We start from the raw sequence: 25,352 nt of genomic DNA on the forward strand, positions 1-25,352 counted from the left end.
GCAAGAAGGGGAGAATGCAGAGTTGGCATTTAGGTAGACAAAGGATGCTTTTGATGGTTAGCACACATGTTGTTGTTTGTTTGGCCAAGGTACAGTTTAGGCTGCATTTGATCTGCATCTGCGACAGGGCTTTATGTACATATAATTGACCTTTGGCATCAACGTTGGTTTCCTACTTCCTTGAAGTTTGGAACCCAACTCAAAGGCTAGATTCAGCATAGGTAGTGTAAGATTTCACATGATAATACAGGCAGGGGTGGACTGCTATAGGTTTGCCCGGGTTCGGGAGAGCCCATAGCTATTGTTATGGCCGATTCGGAGAAACTCCAAATTCCATCCCTAGCTGGTCCTGCCCACCTCTCCCACCTTGCCCCTTCCTTCTCAGGAGTCTCCACGCGGCCCGTTTTGGGTGCGAAGTAAGTGCAGGGCCCATGGAGAGGCTTGAGGAGGGGGGAAAACGAGCCCCCTGGAAATTTCAGAAGGCTGGAAATGGGCTCATTTCTGGCCTCCGAAGGGTGTCTGGAGCCTGTGGAGGCAGTTTTCGCTCTCCCAGAGTCTCGAGGAAAGCTTCCAGACTCTGGGGAAGGCAAAAACACCCACCCACCACTGTGGTTTGGGAGGCCTACTAGGTCACACCCATCATGGCCATGCCCACCCAGCAACCGGGCAGAGAACCCGTTGCGGAAATTTTTGAAGCCCACCCCTGAATACAGGTAGTCCTCGGGTTACAATGGCAATTTGAATCAAGATTGGCATTGCTAAGTGATGCAGTTGTAAAGCGCAATATCATGTGACTGCATTGCTTAGCGATGACAACCCCAGGCAGTCTTAGTTGTCATCATAACCCAAAGACAAAGGTCTCACTACGTGGAAAACTGGGAGAGTCCCAGGCTAGGAATGTAGGATTGCCATAGAGGAGTAGGTCTTGGGAAGCCCAGTGCATGTTGCACAAATGCTGGCATGTGTGGCACAAACTCAGGCCAGGAAAAGAGATCGCTGGTGGGTGCGGCCCTTTGTGCAAGTCCAGGGATGCTCAGAAAAGGAGGGCACTGGTGTTGTGTACATGTGTGAGTATGAGTGCAAGGAGGCACAGAAGAGAAGGTGCCAGAGGATGTGTGCGAACACATGGAAGCCAGGAAATGAGGGAACTGATAGGTGTGTGCAATCATAGGGGGAAAGCGGACGCAGTGCATGTGAGTGATTGAAGAAAGATGGGAAGGGAAGTAACTTGTGACCTTCCTTATCAACTTCTCCATTGACTTTACCTGTGGGAAGCTGGCAGAGATAGTTGGCAACAACAATCATGTTAGAATATTCATGAATGGGAGAGACATGGTAACAAGCCTAGGCATAGCAACTAAGTCAGCCAATGGGAGCTTAAACAGATCTGAGTCTGGGCTGAGAATCGAAACTGAAACTATTCTGCCTGCTCTGAACTCTGAGATGAAACTGTTCTATCCAGCTTGTGTTCTGCTTGTAACTTCTACCACGTTGAAATAATCTACTATTGGTACTGAACATTTATTCATCTGTTATTATGTATGTAAAAAAGTTAATGAATCCAGCTGAATCAGTTATCTGTGTGTGTGCTTTCTGGATTTGATTTTTCTGCAACAAACTCTGATAAATCACATGATTATAGGATGTTGGAACCAATCATACGTGTAACTGCAGGAGCACTGCAGCTTTGAATAGTCACTGAACAAATGGTCCTAATTCAAGGACTACCAGTACAAAAAACAAGGGAATTTTTTAAAAAAAATGTGAAATAAGCAAGGAAATATATCCCCCTCCCTCTTTAAAATCAAATTAATAGTGTTTTGGTCCATTTGACTTTTGTGGTTAATTTCGCTTTCTTTTATTCTCTTGCATGACTTTTTCTGTTCAGATGACTCACATATTCATATTCTAATGTAAAGGGGTGGCACTCTGTTCCTCATTTACCTATGCCTGGCTGTTGGCTTTTGAAGATTAAATTTATTGAGAAAGACTTGATTTAACATCCTTCTGTGTTGGTCATTTTCAGAGAGTTAAACAGGAATCGTATTCGTTTGATAGAAGGGTTGACTTTTTATGGACTGGACAGTTTAGAAGTTTTGAAGCTGCAGCGCAACAATATAAGCAAGTTGACGGATGGAGCTTTCTGGGGCCTGGCCAAAATGGAAGTTCTGTAAGTCAATAGTTATGCTGATAGATTTTAAGGAATACTATATTTCTTTTGACATTTTCTTTGGATGCCAAGGAAGTCATCCCCCAACTTCATAGCATGCAAATATGTGATTTTTGGTGCCTGAAACTTCTGTTTTTGGGTAGTCCTTATGAATGAAGTGGTATCACTTCTGAGATAGCATATGTAGACTTTTGCTGTTAGTTCAGAGGGTGGTATTCAGCAGGTTCTGACCAGTTCTGGAGAACCGCTAGCGGAAATTTTGAGTAGTTCAGAGAACCGGTAAATACCACCTCTGACTGGCCCCACCCCCATCTATTCTCTGCCTCCCGAGTCCCAGTTGATTGGGAGGAAATGGGGGGTTTGCAGTATCCTTCCCCTGGAGTGGGGAGGGAACGGAGATTTTGCAGTATCCTTTCCCTACCACGCCCACCAAGCCATGTCCACCAAAGCCATGCCACGCCCACCAAACCACGCCATGCCCACAGAACAGGTAGTAAAATTTTTGGAATCCCAACATTGTTAGTTGTGTAAAGGTGCAAAAGCCCAAAGCCATATTTGTAATCTCCCCAAAGCATGGTTGCAATTCTTGAGACTTTTCAAGAACTACTTCTAAATAGTTGTTCTTAATGTAAAAGAAGAGGAAATCATTAAATACACGGACAATAATTGTATAAACTACATTCAGATAATTTTAATTTAACTCACTGCCAAAAGAATCATATGAGCATTTCCATGCAGTTATGAAATGTCAATTTTGACTTGGAAGTGTTTTTACTTTTATCAGTAACAGAATGTTGGAGTATTGGAATACCCCACAGTGCAAGGAATTTCATGTCAGCTATAATCTCAGAAATCAAATAATCATGCTATTTGGATTGTGGGTTTTTTCCCTCTTCTTAAGTATGATAAAAGAAATTACAGATTTGGGGAAATTTGTTTGAGAAAAACTTTATGAAATATCAATATCAAGTACAGGTTTATGCGCAGTTTAAAAGTTCCACTTTGGTCTTTCATGTAGGCACCTGGAGCACAATGTCCTCACAGAAGTGAACGGTGGTTCTCTGTATGGCCTGGCGTCCCTTCAACAATTTCATCTGAGTAACAACCTGATATCCAGTATCAGTCCTACTGGATGGAACTTCTGCCAAAAGCTGAACGAACTGTAAGTTAGCTAATTTGGGAGGCAACCGTTGATAATAAATATAGAAACTCTGGCACTGCAGTATGTGTAGGCACTGTTTTAAGAGAGAAAGGTTTTTAGAAGATTCTGGTTTTGTAGAATGCAATTATTACACCCTCAAATGCTATTTTTAAACTTAGAAAGTTTGGGACTAGGGCAGTGATGGCTAACCTTTTCCGGACCGAGTGCCCAAAGCGCGTGTACATGCTCGAACCCCCAAAATACAATGCGTGTGCACCTCCGTGCATATGCCCTGCCCACCATGCATGCGCGTACCCCCCCCCCCCCGGTGTGGCAGAGACCCAACAGACAACTGAATTAGGGTGACGGGTTGCGTGCCATAGGTTCACCATCAGGGGACTAGGGAATATTAAGGCACTGTTTCTTCCACAATAACCATCAATACTAAAGTTGTATTTTTTCTCCAAATGCTAATTCTATCAAAGACATTTGTTTCACTTAGATAAATTATTTTCAACAGTCGGCATCCATATATTAGTTTCCATCACCAGCAAGCCTTACCAGTCCCTAACCTCTCTTAAAAAGCCTTTTTCTTAACCTAGATAAATATGAAACATTTATTGCATCCTTTTGAACCTTTTCTCCAGCATCTAACTGTGCTTGGTCGATTTGTATATTTTTATTATATTTATTTTAATTTCAAATCTTTTTAAAACACTGGATAAAAGGTGAATTGAATATGTGCATGCATGCACACATGTTTATAAATTTCTACTGTACATGCATATATGGTTTTTTTTTTTAAATGTCAGTGACGCTATGGAAAACATCAATTGATGTCCCTAGAGGTCTTTGAGATTTTTCTTTAATCCAAGGTTTTGATACTGTGTGTGCTTCTCTTGTTAATGTCTGTTTTAGTTTCTTCCAAATAGCCAGATAAGGAGTGTTAAGAAAGCTATTGAAAACGTCTTTTAAGGATACACAGTCATTCAATGGACACATGGATTTATCCAGAATACAAGGGACTTCACAAATCCCTTAATTCATCCCATTCTGGAATGAAAATGTGTTTTTTGATAAATCTTCACATCATATTTTTGGAGTATAAGACGCACATTTCCCCGTCTAAAAGAGTGTGGAAATGTTGGTGCACCTTATACACTGAATACAGCCATTTGGGGCCTCCTGAAGCCCACCCCCACATCCCATTTTTGCGAAAAACTGAGGCATTTTTGCCTTCCCCCAGCCCTGCTGAAGCCTGCAGAGTGCTCCTGGGGGCTAGGGAGGACAAAAACTTTTATTTCTTACTTACCTCTTGGTAGATATAATTTATAATTTATACAATTTATATATAAGAAAATGTGTGTGTGTGTGTGTGTGTATGTGTGTGTGTGTGTGTGTGTGTGTGTGTGTATATATATATATATATATATATATATATATATATATATATATATATATATATATATATATATACACACACACACACACACACACACACATACATACATACATACTTTAAAGTCACAACCCCTGGTATGCCCAAGTATGGGAGGAAGGTCACACTTCTACTCTCTGTCATTAGGCTCGTCACAAGAGACCATCCAGACAGAAACCCAATATTTTTTACTGTTGCCTTTTTTGTTACATTTGTTATATTTATGCTGATAAATAAATAAAGGGAGACTAGTATAGATCTATTTCAAGCTATTTAGCTCTCATCAGCTAGCCATACCCAAGTTTTTGGGAATCGAACCTGTGCTCTATTGCCTCCCAGAGGCAATAGAGTCTGGGAGGCAATAGAGCACAGGTTCGATTCCCAAAAACTTGGGTATGGCTAGCTGATGAGAGCTAAATAGCTTGAAATAGATCTATACTAGTCTCCCTTTATTTATTTATCAGCATAAATATAACATTATATATATATATATATATATATATATATATATATATATATATATATATATATATATATATATATATATATATATATATATATATATATATATATATATAAAAATCTTGATGTATCTTATACACCAGTGCGTCTTTGAAAAATATGCTATTTCCCTACTCAGGCTGTGTAGAAGTACAAAATGTCAGCGAATATATGCCTCTTTCTGGCTGATTGCAGAGGGATACTACAAAGCTTTATTTTGAAATTTGCTCTTGGCTAATTTTAGTTGACGTCAAAAAAGGAACGTGCCTCTACAGTCCTGACCCCACCTCATCCCCAAAAACCTGCTGCCACCTATGAATTTTTTTTTTTTAAAAGTTGTGCTTAGCGCTATCTGCTAGAATTGGATTTCTTCTGTGTAACCCCCTCCATTCCCCTTTTGAAAAATTCTTTCATCACAGGTGAGGAAATAATGTTGACGGGTTGCCATCTCTTCATAATTCGACACCACAGTCTCCTTGGGAATTAATTTATGTTGTCCCCTGCCTTTTGGAAAGCTTTTCCAAAGGCCTTCCATCGGTCCTAGTTATACTATTCCTATCTCGGCGCATGTTTGCAAAAAACATGCCACGTGTTTGCAAAGGAGATAATAAATGCCCTTTTTACTTAGAAATGTTTCTGTCCTGACTGTCCTGGTTTTGGCAGATGTCATTAACTTTTGTATCCCGCACTTCACCATAAGCAGCCCTCAACTTAACAATAGTTCATTTAGTGACCGTTTGAAGTTACAACGGCATTGAAAAGACTGACTTACGACCGTTTTTCACGCTTTCAACTATTGCAGCATCCCCCTGGTCACACGATCAAAATTCAGATGCTTGGTAACTATCTCACATTTATGACGGTTGCAGTGTCCTGGGGTCATGTGATCACCTTTTGTGAATTTCTGACAAGCAAAGTCAATGGGGAAGCCAGATTCAATTGGCAACCATGTTCCTAACTTAATAACTTCAGTGATTCACTTAACAACTGTGGCAAGAAAGGTCATAAAATGGGGCAAAATTCACTTAGCAACCACCTTGCTTAGCGACAGAAACTTTGGGCTCAATTGTGGCCATATGTTGAGGGCTACCTGTATTATTAAAGCTGGATAGAGGAAATTGTTGACACTTTTGCCTCATTCTTCCGTATTTCTCTGGTAGATTTGTCTCAAATCTACGAAGACCAATGCCAAAGTACATATAAAATATTGCTATTTTAGGTTGCTTTATTTAAAGAGAAGCTGCTCACAGACTAAAATGCAACTCAGTCTCCTGCTGGAGACATAGCTACATAATGCATGTACCTTTTATTTGCTGTAGTTGGAGGAAGTTTGAGAACTTTTAAAGGAAAGGTATAAGGGAAATGGGAAACAAATCAAATCAGTCTTTATTGTAGCCAGGGATAGGAAGTTTTGAGCCTCTGTAAGATGCAAGGAGACGCAGTGGCTCAGTGGCTAAGACACTGAGCATGTCGATCAGAAAGGTCGGCAGTTCAGTGGTTCAAATCCCTAGCGCCATGTAATGGAGTGAGTTCCCGTTACTTATCCCAGCTTCTGCCAACCTAGCAATTTGAAAGCATGTAAAAATGCAAGATGAAACATAGAAACCACCTTTGGTGGGAAGGTAACAACGCTCCGTGCACCTTCAGCATTTAGTCATACCGGCCACATGACCACGGAGATGTCTTTGGACAGCACTGGCTCTTCAGCTTTGTAAAGGAGATGAGCACTGCCCCCTAGAGTTGGGAATGACTAGCACATATTGCGAGGGGAACCTTTACCTTTAAGATGCAAGGCAATCTTAAGGATTCCCCCAAAATGTTGCTATTCCGATGCATGAAAAAGAAAATTGGGAAAAGGAGGCAGCAGCTTACATAACAAGTTCAATTAGTGGGAAACCAAGGTTTTTGGAGCTGACCATTTATTGTCACTGAGATCCGATGACAGATTGCCAGCCGCTGCTTTGCAATTCTTCCAATTCTATGCACTTCCTGGGTTTCATGATCTCATTACATTGGCTGCTCTGAAGCTGGGGTTTGGAGCTTTATGTTAGTTATTTAAAGGATTTATATAGCTGCCCATCTTAAGCAGCTCTGGGTGGCTTACAACAATTAACCCTATAAATCAAGCAATCCTAAAACAGTAAACAATACAACAAAAACCCTGTGTTATAATTGTCCCCATAGGATGCCTCACTGCAGGCTCAGCTAACTTCCTTCCATATTATATGCCTATATAATCCTATCCCAGCATCTCAGTAAAAAGCCAAGTCTTAATAACCTTTCGAATTGTTGGAAGGATATGCGGAAACCTGTCTTACGCTTGGTTCAAGAAAAATGGACAATTCTTTCCATATTTTAGCAGGGTTGCTGTAGTATAACCAAGATCCTGAAGTTAGCTTGAAGATAACTCACTCTCAAAACAAACATGCTTTGATTTTGCCAAGGACTAGATGGAATAATTGGACTTAACTCTATGAATAAGTTCTGAGAACCCGAAGGAGCTGTTGGGTTAAACCAGGGGTATCAACTCAAGGCCCGCGGATCTGGCTCACAGGGTGCTTAGATCTGGCATGTGGGCCCGCCCTGGAAACAGCGAAGGACTGGCCCCCAGTGCCTCTGCCAGTGAAAATGGAGCTTCGGGCTCCATTTTCGGCTGCAACGGCCTCCTGCAACCCTCTGCCAGCAAAAATGGAGCTTGGGGAGGCAGTGTGCGACCTGCCTAGGCTCCGTTTTTGCTGGCAGAAGGCTGCAGGAGACTGCTGTGGCCAAAAACGGAGCATTGCTGAGTGATGTCAAGCTGGCCACGCCCCCTGGCCACCCCCCACAAGGTCAGATACAACCCTGATCAAATCGAGTTTGACCCCCCTGAGTTTAAATCCATGTGTAAAAGTTAAATGAATTAGCTTCTGGCTTTATTTTGCCCGTACAGTAAATACTTGATCCGACTTGAATATTCTTGACCCTCTTTTCATAGGAAAGACATTTAGGATAATCAAGAACTAAATTATTTCCAGGACAAAGGAACTATGCAGTAGAGTTATCGTCAAGATGGGAAAATAAATGCTTCATTCTGAAATTTTGCTCTTTTTGCCCCTCAGGTCCTTGTCATTTAACAACTTAACCAGATTGGATAAAGGAAGTCTAGCAGATCTGGGAAGCCTGGAGACCCTTCACCTGAGTCACAATTCCATCAGTCACATTGCAGAAGGAGCATTCAAGGGACTCAAAAGCTTACGCGTTCTGTACGAGTTTCACTTTTTTTTCTTTTTGTTTGTCAGGTTAACTCTTGAGAGGAATAAAAGGGATGGGTCTTGATATTTGCTTTTGCCTTCTCTTTAATTAGACAATGAATGTCCCAAAGGTGCTTTTTTCAGAAGGCAACTGGACTTTCTTGGGTGGTGGCTGTTTCATTTGATAAAGATTTGCTTGTTATCCAAGACGCTTCTTCAGTTCTAACTGACTGGTGGGGGAATGGAAGGATTTATATTCTTCTTTGTAGTCATCTGGTCATTAGCACTTTAAGGATTGGTTGTTAGCTCTCCAGAGTCATTAAGGCCCCTTGGGGGTTTATCTGTATCTTCAGAGTTACCTGAATTTCAAACTGGTTTGGAGCATTCTTGTGACCGCTGAAGGGATTGGATTGTAAATAGGAGATAGGTAGTGTCATATCCCTGCTTCCCTATTGAGAGAGGACTGTTGTCAGGGCTCCAAGTAACACCCCGAACGAAAGGAGACAACGAGGCTAGAGTTTCCTCAAAGTTCCATTTTATTAGAGATGTCATATTGGCACATCCGGGAAAACCCGAATCTGAAAGCTTCCAGGTTTTCCCCACCCAAGTGAAAGTTCAAGTCCCTGCCCAGCACCCACATATCCATCACATGGTCCAATCAGGCATCATCCCAACTGGAGATACCTCCCAGTCACACCACTCCAAGTGCCGGGCAAGATGTCCTTGACTCGTAGAGAAAGGAATGTTATTTAGACTATATATCTCCCACACTCCATATAATTCCCCTTCCCATTTTCCCGCAGCAGAAATTGTGGCAGGCCTGTAAGCCCAGTGTAGAAGATGGCTTCCAGGCCTGACAAGTGTTCATTTTTGAAATAGATGGCATTTTTTGACATCTTGTTTCAAACAAAAGAAAGGGTGCTAATGACAAGATGACTGCAAAGAATACAAATCCTTCCATTCTCCATCAGTTAGAACTGAAGAAACTTCTTGGATGAGAAGTTAAGTGTTTAAAGGGAAAGAAAACTAAGAAAATCCAGTTGCCTTTTGGAAAAAGCATCTTTGGAATAACCATGACCTGGATGATTGAGAATCTCCATAGACATCTGGACAACGATGTCTACCCCAAATTTAACACTGTGTGGATGAACTGCACCATAGTAGTTGCTGAGAGGACATTAACTGAGCATGACCTTCTCTCCATTTCACAGCTTCTGGGAAACTTCCAGTCTAGCAAATATTGCCTCCAGACTCAACTAAGGAAGAGAAGTGTCATGAGTGTGTTCAAGGAGACATTTTACCCCCGTACTTAATGGGATATTTCTTCTTTAATTGAATCTCTGCTTTTATTGACTTGCCATTCTATGGGCACAATTGTTGATACTTTTGGTTTTGTGAAACCCTTAGCTGAAAACCAGAGTAATTTTATAGGACCCTTGTTTTTCTTTTTTTTAAAAAATAATGTTCTTCCACCAAATGAACAGTTCTCCAAATTACTTATTTAAAATTCTTTTCTCCAAAGCTCTTTTGAAGTTGGAGCTTAATGGAGAAGAAACACAGACTTTCCCCCTTGGTTACTGCACTGTGCAGTTATTTATTCCTTTTATTGAAGTGAGGACGGGCTTTATGTTTCTTTGCCTTTCCCAGACCCACTTTTCAATCCCATGCCTGTTTTCAGAAAGGGCTCGCTCCTAGGCAGCTGGCACAGAAAAGGACGAAAGGCTTTCCCAAACTGAAAAGACTGTTTGGATTGCAGCTAATTCTCGGTTTCCTTTTGTGTCCAGTACACAGAGAGGGAAGAGGGTGGGAGAGCAAGTTCTAATTGAATCAAGAGGAAGGCCCATCAGCCCCTGCACCTGGTGAAAAAGAGCTGGGCATGCTTTAATTACGATCTATTGTTGACAAGCCTTTGGTGGGTGTGAAACTGCTGAAATGAGAAGCTATTCAAATAGAGGTCAGTCCCAGAAACCTCACAGCAGAATGATTAACAAGGCAGTAGGCTTTCAGGGCCAGCCAGCCAGAAAGAATAGGAAATTGGCAACAGAGGCTGTGAGAAAAGCAAAGTGAATGCAAAGAAAACTGAACTGGAATACAGGATCCCTATATGAATTTTTTTTTTAAAAAAAACCATTTATGAGAAAGCATGTTTCTCACAAAAGGATGTTCTTTTGGAAGAAGCAGTAAACTCTCTCCTTTTATACAAAATGCAATGTAAAGGCCAATTAACTTTTTTTTAAAAGGGGTGCTAGAGAAATCTCACCCCGCTCTAAATTCTCCCAAAGTCCTTCAGTTCATCTCACATCTGGCAAGACGATTGTGTGCCAATTCCCAATAAGGGGTGTGCATAAGTGCACCAGCGTGCCTACCATCCCTGTCCTAATGTTCCCTTGTATTCATATTCATTTCTTGTATTCATAATCATGTCTATACTTACATCTGTTGCCTAATTCAGGCTTGACAAAATAAAATAAATAAAAATAAATCCTTCAGAGATTGATTTCTCTTTGCAAAAAGAAATGGTGGAAAGCAAGGAGCTTACTCTGGAGTAAAGAGCAAAACATAAAAATAGAAATAACATGGGTAATTCGTGCAGCTCAATCTCTGGACTTCAAATGTTTTGCCCTGGACCTCTGGATCCCATTTTTCTCCCCTGACTGCTTTATTGCCTTTATTACCCAGGGCCCCATTCTTGATTTCAGTGAGGGGCGGGTGGGAAGGAGGAGGAGCTTTTTGTAGCCACGTTTATATTACCATCTGAGCTACACCCTAAAGCTTGGGATCCTTCTCCCACTCCTGTGACTCAACCCCAATAAAACCATAATGACTGTATTTGTATCTATTTGCACGTTCTCATCCTTACTTCTAGTTGTTCGTGAAGATTCTCATTAATCTAGGTCATGGTTGTCTCAAAGGTCCTTTTATTTTAAAGACAGCTAGACTTTCTATTTTTTCTTTAAGATTTTCACTTCTCATTTCACTTCTGAACTGAAGAAGCTTTTTGGATGAGAAGAGAAACATTTTAAAGAAAAATAAGAAAGTCCAGTTGTTTTAAAATAAAAGCACTTTTGGGCTTACTTCTAGTTATTGATTTTTATTGGGTTTATTAAGACTGCCCAAGTCTCCGGTGGGTGTAAAGTAAGTTTTTTCGTGTGCTTTCTGAGAACCAGAAGTAAAATCCTAACTCAGTTGAAGAGAATCAGGTAGCAGAAGCATCATTTGTGGGAGTTTTCTTTGAAGGAAAACAATAGGGAAGAGGCCAGGTCTAGTCAACTAGAGTGAATTACTACTGTTTTTCCACAAATGCTCCAGATGAAAGCTTTATGCTACAGGAACAAAGGCAGTGTCTTTGGGGAAGGTTTCCTAAAGGTTGGCCTTTGTGAGCCTCTTTGAATGCTGGGCTCACAAACAGGGAAATTGATTGTGATCTTTTTGTTTTGTCATCCTCTCCCTAGGAATCTGGATCATAACGAGATTTCGGGGACAATAGAAGACACCAGTGGAGCATTTACGGGCCTGGAAAACCTAAACATGCTGTGAGTATCAGATAAGTTTTGCTTCTAGAAAACAAAAGTTGTTTTTTTCCAAACAACTTTGTATATCTCTGTGTATATTAGGAGTGGGGTGGGAGAAGGTGGGACATCTGCTGAGCTTCTATCATGCGCAATAAAAAAAAAAATATTACTCGTACACAAGCTCATTTGGCCATAATTCAAATTCTGACTATACTTTTCTCTCTCTCTTAGTTTGTAGATCTTAAGAAGTTTTATTTTTTTGTCGAGAATAAAAGAGAGTCACCTTATTTTATGAGCCTCAAATGATCAATTTGTTTCGCTTTATATTCCTGACAAATTGCTTAGTACCTGATACTTCTGGTCTTCCAATGAAAGCGAGGCGCACATTTGATTTTTCTTTGCATTGTGTTCAGATGGTGATCCTTTAAACAGAAAATGCACTCAGCTTTTGTCCCAGGGGAGACTATATCGCTGGTATGGGTATTCCTCAATCTATGACTGTTCGATCAGCAATTGTTCCAAGTTACGATACTGTTGAGCAATTGGCAGTTATGACAAGTCACCCCTGCAAGTCACTTGATCACAATTTGAGTGCTTGGCAATCCATTCACATTTATAGTCGGTTGCCAAGCTCTCTATAATCATATGATCGCCATTTGCAACCTTCCCTGCTAATTTCCCTATAAAATCAGTGGGGAATATAGCAAATCACTAGGGTTAGTCTCCTTCAACCACCTCGCCCTTGTACACTGAAACCATGCCAACTCATGCACTCCTGTGCATCCTCCTCATTCACATTATACCCACATACAGAGAGACACATACCCAGCCTGTGCTATGCATCTTACCAGACATGGCGCCTCTCGCATGCCCTCATGCACCTGCCCAATCCTGCCACGCCTCCTGTGCTTCCTTCCCACCTTGTGCTGAACTTCTTGAGGTCACATCTCTTGCACACCGTCCCAGACGTTGAGGCATAGTGGTCAAACACTGCCCACTGCGAGGAGTTCGATCCTGACCGGCTCAAGGTTAATTGAGCCTTCCATCCTTCCGAGGTCGGTAAAATGAGGATCCAGATTGTTGAGGGCGATAGACTGACTCTGTATATACTGCTTGGAGAATGAAAGCTGGAAGATGTCATAAATTAAGAGAAACTACAAACATAGTAAAATCACAAGAAAAAAACAACACTCTTTTTAATGCAGGAAAATATGAATTCATAGCATCAGTGAAATAAAGATTTTGTTCTGTAAAAGAGATAATGACTTCCAATATAGCATGGTAATTTAATTCAGTTTTAACCCCCAAAACTATGACCCTTAGTTGTCCAGGAAAACACTAAGAAGTGATTTGAGATAAATATCTAACCTTGGAAAATGATGAAAACATGGAAGAAGAATTTCTGTTTTCAAATTAACCGAGTGTCCAAATGTATGAGTGATGATGACTTTTTATTGAAAAGCTGTAGAGGATTCCTGCTTCCCCTAATCCTTTGATATGCCTGCAGGAGACCATTACATGGCATACTGTGAAATTGACTAAAAGCTTAGCTTTGTTCGGATATTAGGCCCCACATGATTACAGATGCGTGAAGGAAAGAGTGGTCTTGATGCCCCCACCGTTAGCATTATGTCTGTTGAAGGCACCATCCCCTCTAATTGGCATACTAGGCAGCTAACTAGGAAGGGACCACTCAGAACAAAAATCAGAACTTAGTGTGATTGGGTTCCTTAATTCTGTGATGTGTATGTGTGTATGTGTGTTCTGCAGAGGGAGAGAGAGCAGATTTCTCCTTTCAGAACTTGCCCTCCAGAGTGAAGTTGGTGGGTGGGCTGTAGAATTGGCAAAAAACCACATCATCAGGAGTGAGCTAGTGGCCATAGTTATGCATACTCTCGCACATATGTGCTTCACTGGAGCAGAGGAGAGAAAGTCTTTCATACTCACTTAGGGTAGGCACTAATGTGGGCAAAGTCAAGTAAGGGAAAAGGAGGAATGTGTTCCTCCTTGCTGTTCTCTGACCATGGTTGGGTTTTTTGCAGACATTTCATTACCAAACTAGGTAACATCATCAGTACAAGTAGGGAATGGAAGGAATGTCTTTTACCTGGAACTCTATTAAACTTCTTAAAAAAGTACTCTGTAGTATGTAGTGTAGTGTGATGCTCTCTAGTAAGAGCTCTGCATCTATAGCTTGGTTTCATGCTATACCTGGTTCTTTGGACAGCTGGCTGGGTCTGGGAAGTTGATAGTCTGCCCTCGCTTGAATAGATCATCTCTTGTCCTTTGTCCTTTGCTTTCAGCTGTTGTGGAATATATCTATATAAAAAAGGCTGTGTGTATGTGTGTACTCCTTGAACAATTTCAACCAAACTTGGTACAAAGATTACTTACCCTCTGGAAACAAATACTGTAGGGGTAAGACACCCCTAACACCCCCCGGAGTGTGTGTTCTGTTAAGATACAGCCTGTAGTGCCTTAAAATAGCTTCTACTGTACTGCCTTAAAATGGCTTCTACTGTACAGCGCTGTAGAGTTACCATGGTAACGGCTTCACAATACACCACAAGGGGGCTCCCTCTGGTAAGGGGTAAAATCCAACATTAGAAATTGTGGCAACGTTCATTGAAGGGGGGTTGGGATAAATAAATATCTGGCAGCACCGGGTTATCAGCTAGTATTATGCAATCTGTTTTTTCCTGGATGTCTTTTTTTTTTTTAAAAAAAACCATATTTTTCGGACCGGAGTATAAAACACACCATGATTTGAGAAGGTAAATTTTTAAAAAATGTTTATGCACTCTGCAGGCCTCCCAAATTTGGGGGGGGGGCAAAAATGAGCAAACCTGGCCTGTCTTTTGCTTGATTTTGCCTTCCCCAGCCCCCAGGAACACTTTGCAAGCCTCCCAAACTCTCTGCATGTCCATTTTTGCAAAGGGGGTGAGGTTTCGGGAGGCCAAAAATGCTGTATTCAGTGTATAAGACGCACCCAGATTTTCATCCACTATTTTTTGGGGAAAAGATCCATCTTATACTCCTAAAAATACGGTATACATCAACCTTTTTGGGGGCGGGGGGATGGTTGGTATGGATTTTTTAATATAAATGAACAACATCTTTTGTTTGAAAAATAATCAAAATAAACTTTTCTATGCCGAGTACTGCATTTAAACTGTCAGACTGAAGCATTTTACTGTATTAACATAAAGACACATAGGTGGAGGAAGAGAGAGAGAGAGAGAGAGAGAGACACTTAAGAGAAAACCTCCACATGAATTAATAATTACTTCAGTGTTTTGGAGACAGTTTTAAGAGCTGTTCCTCTTTTGATCTGTGTGGACAAGCTACTGAAAGGAGATTGCAGTGAGTACTCAGGCACCTTGTTCATCATAGTGGAGGTGTTAACAGGAGAGAAAGGGACAAGCAAGGATGTTAGCCTTCTCTGAATTATAGATGACATTTTTCACCGAGGAGAGAGCAAACTTAAATTAAAACATTGCCTCAGAAGAACAATCAAAACATTACACTGGCAAAAACTGATGTCTAGAAGTAGCCCTAATTATTTAGTCCTTATATTCTTTTCAATTTTGAGAAGGCAAAAGGTATCCATTGGGCTGGTTTTAGTTCCATTCTTCTTAGGGACCAAAAAAATAAAATAAAATATCCCAAACCCCATGGCCATGTCCAGGAGCTGTGGATATTTTTCTTCATAACATCCCTGAAATTGGTTAAAACGGGAACAGAGATGTCCCTGTATTTTATGCTCTGTGCACCTTTTATATATTAGTACTTTTATTTCATCCAGTTTATATGCTGCTTAATTTAAAAAGAAAAAAAATCTAAGCAGCTTACCAATAATAATAATTTCTATATATAAAATTGGCTGTGTGCGTCTTATACACTGAATACAGCATTTTTTCCTCCTGAAACCCTGCCCCCTTCACCAGAATGGCCATGCATAGTTTTTAGGAGGCTTTCAAAGAGCTCCTGGGGGCTGGGGAGGGCCGAAATGAGCAAGAAATGGGTCATTTTTTCCTCAATTTGCCCCCCCCCCCAGTCCCCAGGTACATTCTATAAGCCTCCTAAAGGTATCCATGCCCTTTTTTTGAGAAAAAAACGCGCCCGTTTTTGTGAAAATTGGGCCATTTTTTGCTCATTTTTGCCCCCATCCCACCCCCTAGGAGCACTCTACAAGCCCCCTAAAGTCTATTCATGCCCTTTAAAAAAAAACAGGCCTGTTTTTGCAAAAAATGGGCCGTTTTGAGGAGGTTTGCAGAGTGCAAAAACTCTTTTAATTTGCCTCTTCAAAACCTTGGTGTGTCTTATACTCAGGTGTCTTATACTCCGAAAAATATAGTAGTGTATAAGATTTGCAAGTTGAACAATTTCTCTGACCTTCCTAGGTTCTAATTGTACTTGATCCGTGTCTTTATTCAGGGGAGAGAGTTACAGGAATATTTATATTAATAAAAACCTGAAATTAAAGAAACATTCCAAAAGTCCCCATACCGTATCCTCCTGAATTAATTTGTTGCAGAAGTTTAATCTCTTCTGTCATCAGGATTCAGGATGGGCCATATTGCACTTTAAAAAAGAAGAAAGGAAAATGCTAGAAATCAGATAAGTAACCGAATAATACTGTCAATATTATCCCAAACCAAGCTCCGCAGGGCCAATTTAGCTCCAGCTATGGGGCGCCAGCAGAACTAGGAAAGTGTTCAAACATTTCTTGGATTGTAGGAATCAAGTATCTATCAGATTTGATTTCATGACCAGAATATTTGAATGTCTCCCTGCGGCGATTTCTCGAGTCAGAGCCAAACGGTATGCTAGAATTGACTTGCATTGCCTTTGTTTTAAAAGTATACTTCTTACTTAATATATATTGCAAAGTGTAAGGAAGTAATTGAAGATTGTACTAATTATTACTGTTGTAGTTATAAACTAAAGGAAATAAAAGAATAAAAAATAGAAGGTTCAGAAAAGAAAGAAACAAAAAAGAATATAGTAAAGAAAAAGAAAAGAAATATATAAGGAAACAATTTGCTTCTTCAATACAAAAGGTTTAAGCATTTAGTCACATATCACCTTCTCTTATGCAACAAGCTTCTTTCCATATCTCAATATTTATTGGTAAACTAATCCATAAAATATCATTTTAATCCTAATTATACCAAAAGTCCATTGTCCACCTTTTTGTTGTTTGTTTCCCCCCTATCTGTTTAAGTTCCTAAATTTGTCTATCCAAATGTTCCTAATAGCTAAAATGTAGTTAAGACACAATTTCCAAAAGTTATTTTAAAAGAGGTATCCTCTCAAAGGCGCTAACCACAGTTTGAACAAAAAGTTGAGTATTCTTTCATCCTTCAGAACTCCAAGCAAGCCCACCATTTTTCAGTCTCCTTTTGAGTAGCAACTGTCTAGAATACTTGTGGGCGATCTCAAGTCATCCCCTTATCCAGAGAGGAATTACAAAGAGCTGGTCTCCTTGTTGGCTCTTCATTCTGCTGTGGTTGTTCACTCTGCTTTTTGCCAAACAATGATCAGTCCTACAATTTTTACCCAGAAGTTGCAGAATAAGTTAGAAGACAACAAAGTTAAAACACATACTACATACAGTGTGGCATACCAAGACTTTTAATCACCTTGGCTATCAGAAAGAAAATTCTCTCTCTCTCTCCCTCTCCCTCCCTCCCTCCCTCCCTCCCTCTCTCTCTCTCTCTCTCCCCCTCCCTCCCTCCCTCCCTACAACCTACTTACCTACCTACCTACCTACATACATACATACATACCTACATACATACATACATACACACACACACATACACACGCACACACACACACATATTTGCTAAAGTATTACAAATCATTAGACCTGCGGTGGCGCAGTAGTTAAAGTGCAATACTAAAAGCTACTTCTACAGATTATTGGCTGCCAGCAATTTGGCAGGTCGAATCTCACTAGGCTCAAGGTTGACTCATCCTTCCAAGGTCAGTAAAATGAGGACCCAAATTGTTGGGGGCGATATGCTGACTCTCTAAAACCGCTTAGAGAGGGTTGGAAAGCACTATGAAGCGATGTATAAGTGCTATTGCTATTGCTAAAAAAAGCCCTAAATTCCCATCTTGGCTTGCTTATAGGGTCTGTTGGTAAGAAACTTCATAGGCATTCACTGGAAAAAAGTATCTTTCAGTGCACTTTGAGTCCGTCATCAGGTCAATGTTATTTTTCTATAATTAGAGAATATTTAAATTCTATATGAAATGTTTGGAATAAAAAAAAACCTTGAAATGCTTTGTCAGGGTTATTGCTAGCAAGTCAGGAGAAGCTATGAGGTAAGGTAGCACTAGAAAATAAAATTTTGACACTTTTTGTTTACCGTATATACTCGAGTATAGGCCGACCCGAATATAAGCCGAGGCACCTAATTTTACCACAAAAAACTGGAAAAGTTATTGACTCGAGTATAAGCCTAGGGTGGGAAATGCAGCAGCTACCGGTAAATTTCAAAAATAAAAATAGATACCAATAATGTTTTTGAATATTTATTTCAAAGAAAAACAGTAAACTAGCGGTGTATTCAATGAAATACTTCACTCACCTCATGATGCTGATGTCCCGCTGTGATGATGATGTCCCGTGCAGCCGCGGGAGCGATGTCCCGCCTCCTATGACACACGGCACAGTGATTCCTATCATTGGATCACTGTACCAGAGGAGGTGGGACATAGCTATGTGGCTGCTTGCCATAACAAGGAGGAGGTGGGACATCGTTGCAGAGCGGCAGGAGGGGGAGGAAGGGGAATCGTAAGACAGCCCTGCATTACATTAGAACGTGAGGAGGGGGGATGGTGCGGTGCGCGCTGCGCGGCAAACTGACACAGAGGGAGGGGAAACTCACAGGGGCACTGGGCCATTCACGAGTGTCACCCAGCGGCATGGCCCCGCCCCTTTTTCTCCTCCATTTCGGGCAAATTTTTCACTGACTCGAGTATAAGCCGAGGCGGCTTTTTTCAGCCCAAAAAGTGGGCTGAAAAACTAGGCTTATACTCGAGTATATACAGTAATAAATTTCTGAGGGAGAAAGAGAGTTCTACCCAAGGCAAAGATATTTTGTCTCTGAACTTTGAAAAACATTGACTAAACTTACTATCTTGTATCCTTATTGATTGTTTCCTAGTATGATTTGATTGCTTATTGGTATCCTATGACTACCATTAAGTGTTGTATCTTATGATTCTTGATGAACGTATCTTTTTTTTAATGTACACTGAGAACATATGCACCAAATTCCTTGGGGGTACAATCACATTTGGCCAATAAATAAAGAATTCTAATTTTATTCTACTCTATTGTATGGTTGGGGTAATATATTCTTCCAAAAACCCGCAAATCAAATGTTTTTGATTAGTCTTTACAACAAAAGAGTACAGTAAAAAGGGAAGTGCTTTAACATGGCAATTTATTGTTGGGAAAAAAAATAGGACAATAAAGTAACATGTAATTAAAAGTTTTGAACACTTGAATAATTTGATGAAGATCTTTGGCCTTCTGGCATGTGAGTGTGGGATTATTAGCATCCCTTAAAAATAATAAATATAAAATTTATCTGTATGCCCCTCGTATTTGGAAATGATTGGAACATTAGAGCTTATCTTGGGGCACCATAGAAAGGCTGAGAATTTCTACCTCTCTGGATCCATGCCGGTAAACTCTCTGTAAATAAGGAGTCTTATAGAAATCTTCCCGCCAGTAGAGCTGATAGGAGAGCACCAAAGTAAGATCTGGAGAAGATCCAGCTGTAGTTTGGAACTTGGAAAAAGTCTGAAACGTTGCGGGGTTTTGTTTAAGCTTATTACCAACTGTGAAAAGATCAAGGGTGAATTGACCAGTGGTGAATCCAGTGTCTTGTTTAAATGGTGTTTGAGGTTGATAAGCCAAGATCAGCTCACATCCTGGCCTTCCCCCTTTTCCAGAGCAAAGCTGCACTTCTTAACCCAACACAGAATGTCCTAGATAAAGCTATCATCACTATTAAGCGCTAATAAAGATAAAGGTATTTAATTTCAGGGAAAGGGAGAGAGTATGCTTCCTTAATCTTGACAGATTGTATTTCCAGCGCCTTACATGGAAATGGTTCATCAGATAGACGCTCGCTAATTGGGGTCTTTTCTCCCTTCTTGCCTCTCTTCCCCCCACTTCCCTCCTCCTCCCCTGGCTGCTGCATATCTGGCTTGCTGGGTGTTTGACAACTGCAGGACTCTGTTTGGAAACAAGATCAAGTCTGTGGCCAAGGAGGCGTTCTCCGGCTTGGAGGCCCTGGAACACCTGTGAGTAACCCACAAGGCTTTGCAGGTTGGGAGAGGAGGGAGGGGCTGGGTGGGAAAAGGGAGGCTTGCCAGGAATGGCTGCTGCAACGGCCTGAAAGCAATTTAATAGCATCTTTGTAAGCTGAGAAGTTCCCTTTCTGAGAGCCAGCTGCTTCCTTCTCATTATAAGTCAGCTCCAACTTTGGCTCTGCTTTTTTTTTTTTTATTATCCCTGCTAGGAAGAAAGTTGTAGAACACATGACCAGTTATATGGTGGTTTAAAAAAAAAAAAAACCTATATTGGAATGGCTCTTTTTTATTCACAAAAATCTAAACCTTCCTGAGAAATGATTCTCCTTTCCCAAAAGTTTGAAGTTGCATCTTTCTTTCTTTCTTTCTTTCTTTCTTTCTTTCTTTCTTTCTTTCTTTCTTTCTTTCTTTCTTTCTTTCTTTCTTTCTTTCTTTCTGCTCTGTTCTTCCTTGGCACTGAGCGTATCTACAAAAAAGTTGGGGTCAAAATATCTCACCCTTATCTTTGCTAGCAGGGGGGGGGAACAATCATTGCCATTTTAATTGCTCTTTTATGCCATTGCCTGAATGTATTTACAGTCAATTTGGCTAGAGTGGCAGGAGAGCTAGCTGAATATCAGAGGATTTACGTCTCTTGTCTTCTTGAATATTGCCACTCATGTAGATGGCAACGTTGATCAAGATCGGCTCTACTCCCATCATCCTCGCTTTGACTCCCTCTGCTGGCATTAAAGACAGCATTTGGCATAAAATAAGTCTATTGAGGGATGCTGTGGCTCAGTGGCTAAGATGCTGAACTTGTCGATCAGAAAGGTTGGCAGTTCAGCGGTTTGAATCCCTAGCACCGTGTAACAGAGTGAGCTCCCGTTACTTGTCCCAGCTTCTGCCAACCTAGCAGGAAAATGCAAGTAGAAAAATAGGAACCACCTTTGGTGGGAGGGTAACAGCATTCTGTGCACTTTTGGTGTTTAGTGATGCCAGCTACATGACCACGGAGATGTCTTCAGACAGCACTGGCTCTTCGGCTTTGAAACAGAATGAGCACCGCCCCCTAGAGTTGGGAACGACTAGCACATATGTGCGAGGGGAACCTTTACCTTTAACTTAAGTCTATAATATTAAGGGTCCTAAATAACCTCTGGGTTTATTCTGCTTGAGGGTTGTTCGTTTTGCTTTGTGTTTTGTACTTGCTAATTTTTTAAACACATACTTGCAAAAGCCAAAGAGGGAGAGCACCATTTTAGAAGAGGCATTTCTACTACCTACTTTTTATATAACTTTTTTTGAACAGAGAGGGCTGGACAGTGAATTAGAGAGTTGGCATTGAAGCCCCCACCCGCTTACGTTATCTGTGCAAAAATCTCTCCAGGGCATGGATAATTCTTCTGCAGGGATTGGATCCTCTTTTAAAATGTCTGCTCATTTTCCACATCCTTGCTCTTTTTACTCATGTGCAAATTATTACAAATTATAACCAAGGCATCTTTACTTGGGGACCAGCCAATTAAACCCAGGTTTAATTGTAATGTATGTTTATATGAAGTACATTTTGGAGTTGGTTCTTTGCTGTTCCCCCCCCACCCCCGGCGTAGTTGGCTGAAGTTCTGAAATTCTCTTCTCTCTGTTCTTTCTATCTTGCTCAAATCTTTTTGCAAAGGAGGAGTGGGGTTGCTTTGGAAAGGATTTGGGTAGGTGGAGGGGGTTAAAGTTTAAAATACTACATGTTCTTTGCTTCAAGTACAGTTTTTCAGCAATGGGCCAGATGAAATGCTAAAAACGTTTGTATTTAAAATGCTGGCAGATTTACTAAGCAATTGGAACGGAGTTATGTGTGCAGATGTACTATTTTTAAAAAATCCATCTTAAGCAACTCAAATAATAATAATAATAATAATAATAATAATAATAATAATAATAATAATAATAATAATGGGTTGAAAATAGTACTACTCATGGGCCAGTTCATATGTAACAATAAACCACGAGAATAAGCTGCAGCAAATTCTATTTCAGTTTTATGCTGAAAAACCTATCTCCAAGGCATAATATACAGTTAACCTGTATCTTATAAGAGCCATGGTGGCGCAGTGGTTAGAATGCAGTACTGCAGGCTACTGCTGAGTGGCGGCAGTTCAGCAGTTCGAGTCTCACCAGCTCAAGGTTGACTCAGCCTTCCAAGGTCAGTGAAATGAGATTGTTGGAGGCAATCTGCTAACTCTGTAAACCGCTTAGAGAGGGCTGTAAAGCACTTTGAAGCAGTATATAAGTCTATGTGCTATTGCTATTGGTATCTTGACTGGGTAGCAAAAAAACTATGTAGGTAGTTCATGCTTAACAATCACAATTGGGACTATAATGTGGTTGTTAGCAAAATACTATATGACCTCAATAGAATTGTGACATCACTTCCACCACAGTCCTTAAGCAATCTCTTGCGGTGATTAGGCAAGACATAATGTGATCGTGACTTGCGATTTTATTTCCAGCTTCTCCCCTGATTTTGCTATTCTAAGCTGACTGTGAAGTGCATAAATGTGATCATGTGACCTGGAAAGTTATAAAGACTGCAAAACCCGCAAATCTTAATCACGTGACCTTGGGATGCTGCAATGATCATAAATGCAAGAACCAGCGATAAAGTTACTTTTTCAGCACCATTGTAATTTTGAATGGTTGCTCAACAGGGCAAACTTTAAGTGAGGACTACCTGTATAAAATAAATTTGGCTTTTTTTCATTAATCACCCTTAGGATTCAGTAAAACAAAAAAATAATAGAAATCGGATGTGAAGGGAAAGTGGGCAGGTGAGAGATTCACTGTGACACGTCCTGATAAAGTTAGTATGATGTGTGAATGCATTCAGGCCCTAATTCTGCACATCCTCTATTTACTAGGATTAAAGATATTATGAATAAGTGAAAAATCTTAAAGTGCTGTATTAAAATAAACTACACCTACGGAGTTACTCTTGTGACACCACGGTACATCTATGTATGTCTGTAAATTAAAACAAATGCTTTACTTTCTATAGGAACCTTGGGAATAATGCCATACGGTCTATTCAAGAGGATGCCTTTACAAAGCTGAAAAACCTGAAAGATCTGTAAGGAATGAATCCTAATAAGTGTTTGCTGTATATTTTGGTCCATTTTTTTGGTGACATTTCCTCCAGTGACTCCTCCCTGCAATAGCTCTTTTCCATATTACCAATAATTCCATTGTTCCCTGCACTCTTTTTCTTACAAGCTATTTTTGCAAGAGAGCAGATGTCAGATAGTAAAATTCCATAACTAGTGAAATTAGATCTTCCTTGTGGCTGATTTCATTGGGCTGCAGCTCTGCCTTTTCCATTGTACTAAGAAAGTCCAAACTCCCATCCTCTAGTCATATAGATCATATAGTAAAATATCTGCCCTTCTCATTCCTCCCCTTTTATATGATGAAATTTCAGTAATAAGCTTGAACTCATTTAGAAGGGGAGAATTACAAATGGCATCAGCAGAAGAGAATATTTGTAACTTGGCCATGAGCTTGGGTTCTTGGTGCTCTCTGACATTGGTTGTCTTCTTACAGACATTTCATTATTCAACTGCTAGAACTGATGATGTTACCCAGTTGGATAATGAAATGTCTGCAAGGAAGCAGTGAAGCTCAGAATTACAAATGGATTAGCAGGTTTGTCATTTCAACTATGTTGAACTATGCTAAGTCACACTCTCTTTTGCGTTATATATTCTGTTCTTTCCCTCTCTTTAAAATACTATGTGGCCTATACAGGTGTCCAAAAGCTAGTATTGGCACAACCATTGCAAAGTTATTTGGAAGATCTACTTCAAAAAAAATTGATGACCACTAAACTAGGTTTTAAGTACAAATCAAAAGCTTAATGAAGAATAGGTTTACGAATGGCTGTGAATTAGGGAATTTCTCAAAAGCTAATTGTCATGCTAATACATATCAGCTGCTATGCATCAAAAGTCAAAATTAATTGTCACAATACACAATACTTTATGCTGTGCTTGAGAGCTTCGCAAAGAATTCTGATAGCTGTTGTAGAAAGGAATATGCTGGATTAAATACATATATGTGGTTATTGCTAAACTAATTTTCTTATATTCTGAATTTCAAACATGTTTTGGTAATATTTCCATCTTTAAATTTTGAACTTCTCCCCTTTAGAAGTGTTATTACTTGCCTATTAGATTGGGGTTATCCAGATGTTATCTACTGCAGAACATACATTTAAACACTGCATTAAAGAATGAAATTAGCACCCGCAAGATGTGACCAAGGTCTGCTTAAATTGGGGCCTATATCTTTATATGACATTTTTCCAAGTAAAATGAAAATTCTTCCCCCCACCCCCATTTACAGACAATAGGCTTGTATGAATCTGGTTTAATTCAGATGGTTAAATGAGTCAGTTTGGAAAGCCAACTGAGTTTGAAGCAAAGGTACCAAATGATGTGTTGCACTGGCATGGAGGCAGAATATTGAATAGTTCGGTCCAAGGCTGATATTCATATATCAACTGATACAGATCATCTTCACACACTTACCTTATGAACATTTTTAACCCGGCTGTTGCCAGTGTTTTTAAAACACTTTATTCTTTCCCTTGTTTTCTTCCCTTTATCCCAGCCGCATCAACAGTGAGAGCTTCCTCTGTGATTGTCAGCTCAAGTGGTTGCCACTTTGGTTAACCAAGAAAAAACAACAGCTGTTTGTGGAAGCCACCTGTGCCCACCCGGAATCATTAAAGGGCAAAAATATTCTTGAAGTGGTCCCGGAAAGTTTTGTATGTGGTGAGTCTTCGCTGCCGCATGGTAATTTTGAGGTTGCTTTGGAGGGTAGCCCTGACACAGGAATGACTATATGTTTTGTGGTCAGCTTATTATTTCATATGCAGTGGAGTGTAGCATCTCCTTTCGTGGTCTGCCTTCACCATTGAGAAGAACTGTAAATCATATCCACAACATCTATCGGGAGCACTGATCCCAAATGAGCTTGGGGACTCATT

The 25,352-nt window shown here is 40.3% G+C and overlaps 1 protein-coding gene across 1 annotated transcript in view; it reads left to right on the forward strand.

Moving 5' to 3' along the window:
* The window catches only part of LRIG1 (leucine rich repeats and immunoglobulin like domains 1), an 86,324-nt gene that overhangs the window by 42,447 nt on the left and 18,525 nt on the right, over positions 1–25,352 (forward strand). Inside the window, exons 6-12 of the mRNA XM_032239114.1 lie at positions 2,027–2,170; positions 3,189–3,332; positions 8,349–8,492; positions 11,933–12,013; positions 20,252–20,323; positions 23,364–23,435; positions 24,974–25,137. Of these exons, the coding sequence (XP_032095005.1) occupies positions 2,027–2,170; positions 3,189–3,332; positions 8,349–8,492; positions 11,933–12,013; positions 20,252–20,323; positions 23,364–23,435; positions 24,974–25,137 (821 nt within the window). The remainder of the gene's footprint in view (positions 1–2,026; positions 2,171–3,188; positions 3,333–8,348; positions 8,493–11,932; positions 12,014–20,251; positions 20,324–23,363; positions 23,436–24,973; positions 25,138–25,352) is intronic.

This window comes from Thamnophis elegans, chromosome 2 (genome assembly GCF_009769535.1).
Source record: "Thamnophis elegans isolate rThaEle1 chromosome 2, rThaEle1.pri, whole genome shotgun sequence".
NCBI classification, from domain to species: domain Eukaryota; kingdom Metazoa; phylum Chordata; class Lepidosauria; order Squamata; family Colubridae; genus Thamnophis; species Thamnophis elegans.